Here is a 10,645-nt window from a genome sequence, read left to right on the forward strand (position 1 = left end):
GGATGGAAAAGGTATTATGCGCTCGACCTCACGAGTCCGTCCCATGAGGTTGAGCTGTGTGGGCCCCACCGTGATGCGTTTCGAACATCTACCCCATCAGTCAGATGCACCATTCCATCATGGGCCTAGGTCTCGAAAATCAAGTCAATCCGTGACTTGTGTGGGCCTCACCACATACAGAAGTGGGTAGGGGTCGTGCACCATTAAAACATTCATAATCATTTTTTGGGCCCAACGAGATGTGGTTTGCAAATCCAGCCCATCCATTATGTGTGTACCACTTGCATGAGGGTTCAGACCAAGTTTCAGCAGCATTCAAAACTCAAGTGGGCCCCACCAAGTGCTTTTATATGTTTTAATGGTGTCTTCACATGATTTTAGATGCTATGGCCCACCTGAGTTCCGTATACGGTTGATTTTTGGGATATCCCATAATTTAGAGGAGACCCATCAAATGCACGGTGTTGATGGTCGACATGCATCACGGTGGGGCCCACAGAGCTCGACCACACCATATATATATATATATATATATATATATATATGGGAAAAGGTACTACGCGCTCGACCTCACGATTCCGTCCCATGAGGTCGAGCTGTGTGGGGCCCACCGTGATGCATTTCAAACATCTAACCCATCAGTCAGATGCACCATTCCATCGTGGGCCTAGGTATCCAAAATCAAGTCAATCCGTGACTTGTGTGGGTCACACCACATACAGAAGTGGGGAGGGGTCGTGCACCATTAAAATATTCATAATCAATTTTTTGGGCCCACCGAGATGTGGTTTGCAAATCCAGCCCATCCATTATGTGTGTCACACTTGCATGAGGGTTCAGACCAAGTTTCAGCAGCATTTAAAACTCAGGTGGGCCCCCCTAAGTGCTTTTATATGTTTTAACGGTGTTTCACATGATTTTAGATGGTATGGCCCATCTGAGTTCCGTATACGGCTGATTTTTGGGATATCCCATAATTTAGAGGGTACCCATCAAATGCACGGTGTTGATGGTCAACACGCATCACGGTGGGGCCCACACAGCTCGACCTCATGGGAGCTAATCGTGAGGTCGAGCGCATAGTACATTTTCCATATATATATATATATATATATATATATATATATATATATATATATATATATATATATATATATATATATATATATGAACGCTCAGTTACACATCGGTTCGCACGTCATTATGTGCGAATCTTCCTATCAACTGTCAGGTAAGATAGACGGTTTGGATGAAGGCGCTCTTATCACCAGCTTAAAAAAGCGAGTTTCATTTTCTCTCGCACGCCTCTTCACCTACTATCCGAAGGATGCGGCGAAAGCCTTTTCACATAAAATTCTTTTGCTGGGATACTTAGATGGGTCCCACCAAGATGTTAATGATAAATCCACGCCGTCCATATATTTTTAAAAATAATTTTATGGTATGAACCCAAAATTGAGGTAGATCAAATTCTCAAGTGGGCCACATAGTGTTGATTGAACTCTCACCATTAAAAACTTCCTGGGGCTACCAAATTTTTGGATTAAGCTGATATTTGCTTTTTTTCCATCATCTAGGTCTGCATGACCTAATCTACAGTTTTAATGTCAAATAAATATCATGATGGCCCCTAAAAAATATTTAATAGTGAGAATCATTATCACCGTTGCTTCCTGTGGTGTGGTCCACTTGAGATTTGGATCTGCCTCAATTTTGGGATAATGCCTTGAAATGATAAGGAAGAATGGATGGATGGGGTAGATTTCTCAAAAACATCATGGTTGACCCTACCTAGATTTCTAACGAACTTTGCAAATTACGTAATTAGGGGCAGATTTGATTTCCCATGAAAGCCTTTCGTAGCAAGTTCCTGCGCAAGGATGCTGGGTGGGGCCCACCACCATGTTTTTGGGAAATATACTCTGTTCATCCGTTTGTTGAGATCATTTTAGGAAAATCTACCAAAAACAAGGTGGATCCAAAATTACTCCATTTTATGTGAAAAGGTGGATCATTTTTGGGAAATATACTCCGTTCATCCGTTTGTTGAGATCATGTTTTTGGGAAATATACTCCGTTCATCCGTTCATCCGTTTTTGGGAAAATCCGTTTCCATCATCCAGATGAGTCTTGGATCCACCTCGTTTTTTGTTGGTTGTCCTAAAATTAGCTTGCAAAAGGGATGAACGGAATATATTTTTTGAAAAACATGGTGGTGGGCCCCACCCAGCATCCTTGCCTTGCAGGAAATCCGCGTCACCGCAAAGGTTGACGCGGATTGGATACTGGCGTAGGTTTAGCCAGAGACAGCTAGAGTGACGTTACCAAGTTCGATGTGCCCCACATGATATATGTGTTGTATCCCCACCGTCCATACATTTGGAGAGATCATTTTAAGAAATGGTCCAAAGAATGAGGTAGATCCAAGGCTAGGGTGGACCCCACCAAAGAAAACAGTGGTGAGAGTGATGCCCACCGTTGAAACCTTCAAAAGGTCTACCATAATTTTTATTTGAAATCCAATCTGTTCATGTGTTAACGCAGACATGAAAGAAGGGAAAACACAAATATTAGCTTGATCGAGAGCTTTTGTGGCCCTCGGAACTTTTTAATGGCGGGCATCACTCTCCCCGCTATTTTCTGTGGTGGGGTCTACTAGATCTTTGGATCTGACTCATTCTTTGGATCATGCCATAATATGATCTCCCCAAATGGATGGGCGGTGTAGATACAAAACGTACATCATGGTGTGGCCCACAGAACTTGGTGACGTTCACTTCGCCTGGGAGTCTGTGGACGCATCCCGCATCCTACCTCTGCCCGTCTCTACAGCAGGAGCTAGCTTTGAGTGGCCACGGTAATGTTTTCTAAGGTCTTATTCACACCGTCAATTCATTTTTTTCATCATTTTAAGCTACCAGCTCAAAAATGTAGCAAATCCAAGATAGATGTGGGCTACATAGTGGGGATTGAACCCTTAAGTTGAAAAATTCATGGGGGCCAAAGAAGTTTTGGATGGAGCTGATATTTGTGTTTTTTCTTCATCCATCCATATCTATGTAAATTTATGAATAGGTTGGATGGCAAATATAAATCACGATGGGCCCTAGAAAATTTTCAACGGTGAGAATTATTATCACCGCTGCTTCCTATGGTGTGGTCCACTTGAGCCTTGTATCTGTCTAAATTTTGGTTATATGCTATACAATGATGCTGAAAAATGAATGAATGGTGTGGATAAAACCCATACTTCACGGTGGCTACTCAAAGCTCCTGCCCCGTTCGGAGCTAGGTAGGGGCAGGGTAAGACGCATTAAGCGTAATTGAGGGTCTTCTGTTGGCCCCACTTGAGATTTGGATCTGCCTCAGTTTTGGGACAATGCCTTAAAATGGTTAGGAAAAATGGATGGACGGTGCGGATTAAACCCATACATCACATGACCACTCAAAGCTCCTGCCCATTCATACATCACGATGGGCCCCACAAAGCTCAGTGATGCAGGAATCCCTAAAGCCCGGCGCTGCAGGCAATCAGCGTCCATTTGCGAGAGTACAACCCTACGTATTACAGTAATATATGTCACATTGGTTGTTCGATTTCGATCATTTCAAACGGATGCGAATTGCCTGTTCCTCCATGAGCAAGGAAGTTCATGTTGGCAGAAGCTTCACCTGGCCCAACATCCGTGAGAAATCAACTTTGTCAATTAGTTTCACCATCACATATTAGGATTTAATTCCAAAATTGAGGTAGATGTCAGACTCTACTAGCTTAAAATGATGAAAAAAGATGGATGGACGGTGTGGATAAGACCATAGAAAACGTTACCGTGGCCACTCAAAGCTAGCTCCTGCTACAGAGACGGGCAGAGGTAGGACGCGGTATGCGTCCACAGACTCTCTGGCGAAGTGAACGTCACCAAGTTCTGTGGGCGACACCATGATGTATGTTTTGTATCTACGCCGCCCATCCATTTGGGGAGATCATATTATGGCATGATCCGAAGAATGAGTTAGATCCAAAGATCTAGTGGACCCCACCACAGAAAATAACGGGGAGAGTGACGCCCGCCATTAAAAAGTTCCAAGGGCCACAAAAGCTCTTGATCAAGCTAATATTTGTGTTTTTCCTTCTTTCATGTCTGCGTTAACACATGAACAGATTGGATCTCAAATAAAAATTATGGTGGACCTTTTGAAGGTTTCAACGGTGGGCATCACTCTCACCACTGTTTTCTATGGTGGGGTCCACCCCAGCCTTGGATCTACCTCATTCTTTGGACCATTTCCTAAAATGATCTCTCCAAATGTATAGACGGTGGGGATACAACACATACATCATTTGGGGCACACAGAACTTGGTAACGTCACTCCAGCAGTCCGTGGCTAAACCTTCGCCAGTATCCAATCTACGTAAACCTCTGCGGTGACGCGGATTTCCTGCGAAAGCCTTTGGCAGGAAGTTAGTAGGTAAGGACGAGTGGCCCACCACCATGTTTTTCAAAAATATATTCCGTTCATCCTTTTTGCAAGCTAATTTTAGGACGAGTGGCAAAAAACGAGGTGGATCCAAGACTCAACGGGGCCACACGAGAGGAAACAGTAGGGTTTCAATGAGAACCATTGAAACATTTTTATGATCATAAAAGCTTTTTTTCCAGATAAGTTTTTTATATTTTCACTTCATCCCTGTGTTAATGACCTTATAAACGGTTTTGATGGCATGTAAACATCAAGGCGAAGCCCAGGTTCAACGATATGTATTTCTTTCTCCAATTTTCCCTCTCGTGTGGCCCACATTAGTTTTGGATCCATCTCGTTTTTGGTAGATTTTCCTAAAATGATCTTGACAAACAAATGAACGGAGTATATTTCCTAAAAATATTGTGGTGGGCCCCACCCAGTATCCTTGTGCAGGAACTTACTATGAAAGGCTTTCATGAGAAATCAAATGTGCACTTAATTACGCACGCAATTTGCAAACTTCGTTAGAAATCTAGGTAGGGTCAACCATGATGTTTTTTGAGAAATTTACCCTGTCTATCCATTTTTCCTTATCATTTCAAGGCATTATCCCAAAACTGAGGTAGATCCAAATCTCAAGTGGACCACACCACTGGAAGCAGCGGTGATAATGATTCTCACCGTTAAATATTTTTTAGGGGCCACCGTGATATTTATTTCACATCCAAACTGTAGATTAGGTCATGCAGACTTGGATTATGGAACGAAAAGCAAATATTAGCTTGATCCAAAAATTTGGTAGCCCTAATAAGTTTTTAATGGTGAGAGTTCAATCAACACTGTGTCGCCCACTTGAGAATTTGCTCTACCTCGGTTTTGGGTTCATACCATAAAATTATTTTTAAAAATGTATGGACGGCGTGGATTTATCATTAACATCTTGGTGGGACCTATCTAAGTATCCCAACGAAAGAATTTTATGTGAAAAGGCTTTCGCAGGCATGCAATAGAAGGAAACTCGCTTTTTTAAGCTTGCGATAAGTCTACCTTATCCTATGGTTGATAGAAAGGTTCGCACATAATAATGTGCGAACCGGTGCGTAGTTGAGGGTTCCTATATATATATATAAACTTTGCATGAGGTCTAGCAGTTTGGGCGCCACTATGATGTGTGTCAAACATCAGCACCATCGTCAAGATAGATCCCCTTTAGTTATTGGATATCCCAAAAATCAACATGTACGGAGCTCAAACCATACCCTTCATCCATGGAGACGGATTGGCTACTCCCCCTGCCACCGGTGGCTGGTGGTCGGTGTTATGTGGGCCCCACCATGATGTATGTGTTTCATCCATTTTTACCGATCATTTTAGGGCTATGTGTCAAAAATGAGAGGGATATAAATCTCATGTGGACCACACCACAGGAAAACAATAGTGATTAAATATCCACCATTAAAATCCTCCCAAGGCCCACTGTACTGTTTATTTGACATCCAATCTATTGATTAGGTCATACAGACCCAGATGAAGGGAAAAAATAAATATCAGCTTGATCCAAAACTTTTATGGCCCCCAAAAAGTTTTTAATGGTCGACGTTCATTCAACACTGTTTCCTGTAATGTGGTCCACTTGATATTGGGATCTACCTTGTTTTTGGTCTCATATCATAAAATTATCTAGAAAAATAGATTGACGGCATGGATGAAACACATACATCATGGTGGGGCCCACAGAGCACCGACCATCAGCCATTGGCTGGTGGCAGGGGGAGTAGCCAATCCGTTTCCTTCATCCATGTGCCACCTAATCAATAAGTTGGATGGAAATTAAATTTTATGGTGGTAATAATGTGGGCCTTGGGAAGTTTTTAAAGGTAGCCGTTCGATCACCACCTGAGATTTGGATGTCTCATTTTTTGGGCTCGTGACATTAAAAAAAAAAAAAAAAAGGGTTGACACCCCCCTAGGAAGATTACTAATTCAACCACAGGTAGTTTTTGTGCAGGTGAAGCAAAACCTCTCATATACATAAGACAGGAGATTCAGTCATTGTTAGACACAAATTCGTTTTATGGCGAGTACTTCAAAATTAAGGAAGATAGTTCCGAAGAAGAAATTAAAGAGATAGTTCCAAAAAAGAAATTAAAGAAGATAGCTCCGAAGAAGAAATTAAAGGAGATAGTTCCGAAAAAGAAATTAAAGAAGACAGTTCCGATTCTCCCTGATGATGTCATCATTCTTATACTCTCCAAGCTTCCGGTAAAGTCGCTCTTACGATTTAGGTGTGTCTCCAGACTTTGGAGCTCATTGATCTTTGATCCATATTTCATTGAACAACACCGTTTTGAACATGCAAATCAAGATCCTAATCTTTTACTTCTGGACCGAGATCGTCGCATCTTCTCTAATTTTTCCTTGGACATAGGAACAGGAACACAGGAAATCTATGTGTTACCAAAGGCCGTTCCTAAAAATTGGTTTTCTTTATCATATTGTTGTCATGGCTTGTTCCTTCTCTCCGAGTACTACAAAATTCATGTATGTAATCCCGCTACTCGAGAATTGATAACATTGCCACAAGCCAGTCAACACATCTCTTTTTATGTAAATCCAATTCAGCATGCTGGTTTAGGATATGATGATGTCGCCAAACAATATAAGATTGTCCGGTTCTTTAATCCTAGCTCCGACACATCTCTATACCATATGGAATGTGAAATCTTTACACTGGGTCGCTCGGATTCATGGCGAAGAGTTTGTAGCATCCCTTATTCACTTGCCGCTTACCCACCCGCTTTCGTAAATGGCGCCTTGTATTGGAAGATTGAAACCTACTCTCTCATGGATATATACACATTAATCATTTCATTCAATCTCAGAGATGAGAAGATTAGTGTAATCCCTCATCCTACGTCTTGTTCGGATCCCAACAAGAATCAATGTTGTATGCGGGTGGTGCAACTAGGAGGGTGCCTGGGTCTAACAGATAGTTCGATAAAGCCGTTGATGGATATATGGATGTTACAAGACTACACCAAACACATTTGGATTAAAACATATAGCATCAATCTGGAAACCATGTATGGATATGTCAATGAAGTCTGTATTGTTTATGCTTTAGCCATCCACAGCAATGGATATGTTTCTATATATATGAATGAAGAAAGTGCGGGTATATCACAATTTTCCTTCTACGATCCCCGGACCAACACCATCATCAATGTTGAAGGCTGCCAATCGTTATTTTTCTTGTCTGCTGCCTACGCTGAAAGCCTGATCCAACTGAGGAGAAGATAATTTTCTTTATTGGTTATTTCAATGTCTTAGTTAATTAAGGTTTGTTTGGATGTCTGACCAAAATTATTTTATGAAATTTCAATTTGATGTTTATAATTATACAATTTTGTTGTCATTATAAACAACTCCACCATGATGTATGTGTTTTATCCATGTCATCCATCTATGGTGAATGTGTTTTATCTACTTCATCTATCCATTTTGCTAGCTCATTTTAGGGCATCATATTAAAAAATGAGGCAGATCGACATCTAGGTGGGGCATGATACCAAAAAATGTGCCAAATCGACATCTCAGGTGGGGTCCACTGACAAGAAACAGAGGTAATTGAAAACCCACTATTGGAAACTTCTCGAGGGCCACAAAAAATTTGGATCAAGCTAATATTTGTGTTTTGCCTTCGTCCAAGTACGTGTGATGTTTGATGTCAAATAAACGCTACATGGGGCCGCTCCGGGGTATGGTCTCGAACATATGATTGAGCTGAAGTGTCAAGTCTATTAAGGTGAACATATTCCACCAACAATCGGTCTAGAGCTATTTTGGACATTGTGGCCACGTTTAGGGTGATTTTGGAAATAGAATTTCATAGACCTTGATAGTAGGTTTGTAGTGTCTCCCATGCCTAGTACTCATAATTGCATTATGTCTCCACAGTAGATTTGTAGTGCCTTTTATGTCCCACCGTATTCATAACCATATCAAGTCTCCAAAATGGACAACATCTTACCTATAGAACAGGGTCCAACCTCTGGTCACCTCATCATATGATGCCAAGGCTTCTCTCACTTCAACATCCTTAAATTCAAAATTCCGATAAGCATGGTCCGGATCAACCACATGCATTCACGGTAAGCCCACGTGTATTCAACGTATATCACACGCTAACTATTCGGGATAACTTCAGATTTGTGCTTGCATCTCACGCAAGCTCCTGTTAGTAATTAATGACAGGAAGTGAAGTCATCGGGTACTGTGGGACCCACTATGATGTATGTGTTGTATCTACACCGTCCATCAATTTGTAGAGATCATTTTACCCCATGAGACAAAGAATGAGTCAGATCTAAATTTGGAGTGGACCCCACCACAGAAAATAGTGGAAGAGTGACTCCTACCGTTGAAACCTTCCTAAGGTCACCATCATGTTTATCTGAGATCCAACGTCTTCACAAGTTAATATAGACACGAAAGAAGAGAAAACACAAATTTCATTTTGATCGAAAACTTCCGTGGCCCTAGAAAATTTTACTCTCTCCGCTGTTTTCTGTGGTGGGGTTCATTTGAGCTTTGGATCTGACTAATTCTTTGGCTCCGGCCCTAACTTGATATCTCCAAATGAATGGACGGTGCGGATACAACACATATATCATGGCGTGTCCCACAGAGCTTGGTCACGTCACTTCGGCAGGCCAGGGAGTTAAGTACTCAACGTCAAGCTGTCACAGCTAATCCGCTCCCACACGCTTATATCATGTCGTGCAGAGGCGAGCGGGTTGGCCCCTCGAGCTCCGAGTTGTACAACCGGCTTGATTGAGATCAAACTTACATGGACCCCACCATGACGTTTATTTTCCATCTAATCTGTTAATACTGTTAAAAATACATGGATAAAGTGAAAAAACAAATTTCATATTGATCCGAAACTTCTGTGATCTGAAAAAGGGTTTCAATGGTAAACGATTAATCCCTCACTGTTTTTTGCAGTGTGGTCCAACCGATCTGTAGATCTGTCTTATTTTTTGGCTCAAGCCTTAAGACAAGTTCTCCAAATGGATGGACGGTTTGGATCAATCGAGCAATGCTTTTTCTTGGACAGTGAGGATGGCATGTAAACATAAGAGTGGGCTCGATCATCTGGACAGCAAGATCGATTGATGGTGTGGAAGCTGTATACATCAGGTGGGGTCCACATCAGCGTGGCCCACCAGCCTTGAAGCAGGCTGGTATTTAAGTTTTTCCTTCAATCAGGTCCGTCCAAACAGACCATCGGGTGGGCCCACTCGGTGGACGGCATGGATAATATACATGTATCATCCGGTGGGCTACACATCAAGAGAGAGAGATCAGCGTAGTGGAGAGACCCCACCACTATGGGCTCCTCTTTGATCACAACACATACATCAAAGTGAGTCTCATTATAAGTGGGCCCTTAAATGAAAATCAACAGTGGATCACTCATCTATTAGCCTCCTTCTTTAGCTCTTTGGACTTTTAGGCTCCTTAGCTTGCTCTTTTATGATGGATGATGAAGATTGGAGGGTGGAAATGAGAGATGAGAGGGGTAAGAAGTGGGCCACACCTAGCTTCTGTTATGGACGTTTTCTCTCCTCATGGTTGCTTTGAAAAAATGGTAAGAGAGAGAGAAGTTGTAAGTAAGAGGATGGGTGTGATGGGTGAGCGAATGGATGTGTACTTGACTTGTGAGTTGACTTTAGAAATCCAAAATAGTCTGTTTGCTCTCAACAGTAAAAAATAAAAAATAAAAAATACAACCAATAAAAATGGATGTACGGAGTGGATAAAATTGTGTGCGAGTATTTTTGTGTTCAGTAACTAAATGATGAGTCGGAAGGCGTTGATTGGTCCACCTAATCTAGAGGCCTTCTTAAGAAAGGCCCACTTGGGTATTTTCATAGGCGGCGTATTAGCATTTACACGGTGTTACCCTAACTATATGGAGCCCACCTTGATTTATTTGTTGTATATCCACACCGTTCATCTGTTTTTTTTTTTTTCCTTTTAAGATGTGATCCTAGACCTTAAGAAGATCCAAATCTCAAGTGGGCTATACCATTAGAAATAGTCATGAATGACCGCTAAACACTTTTTGTGGGCCACAAAAGTTTTGAATCAAGATGAGCTTTCTATGTTCCCTTCA

The 10,645-nt window shown here is 41.7% G+C and overlaps 1 protein-coding gene across 1 annotated transcript; it reads left to right on the forward strand.

Moving 5' to 3' along the window:
• Positions 1-3,616: 3,616 nt before the first annotated feature.
• LOC131254386 (F-box only protein 8-like) lies at positions 3,617-7,764 on the forward strand. Its single transcript, XM_058255373.1, has 2 exons — positions 3,617-3,686; positions 6,473-7,764. The coding sequence occupies exons 1-2, from the start codon at positions 3,617-3,619 to the stop codon at positions 7,762-7,764; spliced, it is 1,362 nt and encodes a 453-aa protein (XP_058111356.1).
• Positions 7,765-10,645: the final 2,881 nt, after the last annotated feature.

Source organism: Magnolia sinica, chromosome 8, assembly GCF_029962835.1.
Source record: "Magnolia sinica isolate HGM2019 chromosome 8, MsV1, whole genome shotgun sequence".
Taxonomy (NCBI): Eukaryota; Viridiplantae; Streptophyta; class Magnoliopsida; order Magnoliales; family Magnoliaceae; genus Magnolia; species Magnolia sinica.

Bases quoted from the DNA above. Each gene is read 5' to 3' on its own strand.
- LOC131254386 (XM_058255373.1), top strand. From the start codon at position 3,617: ATGCGAATTGCCTGTTCCTCCATGAGCAAGGAAGTTCATGTTGGCAGA. The intron at 3,687-6,472 runs GTGAGAAATCAA...GTTTTTGTGCAG, and splicing joins CTTCACCTGGCCCAACATCC to GTGAAGCAAAACCTCTCATA.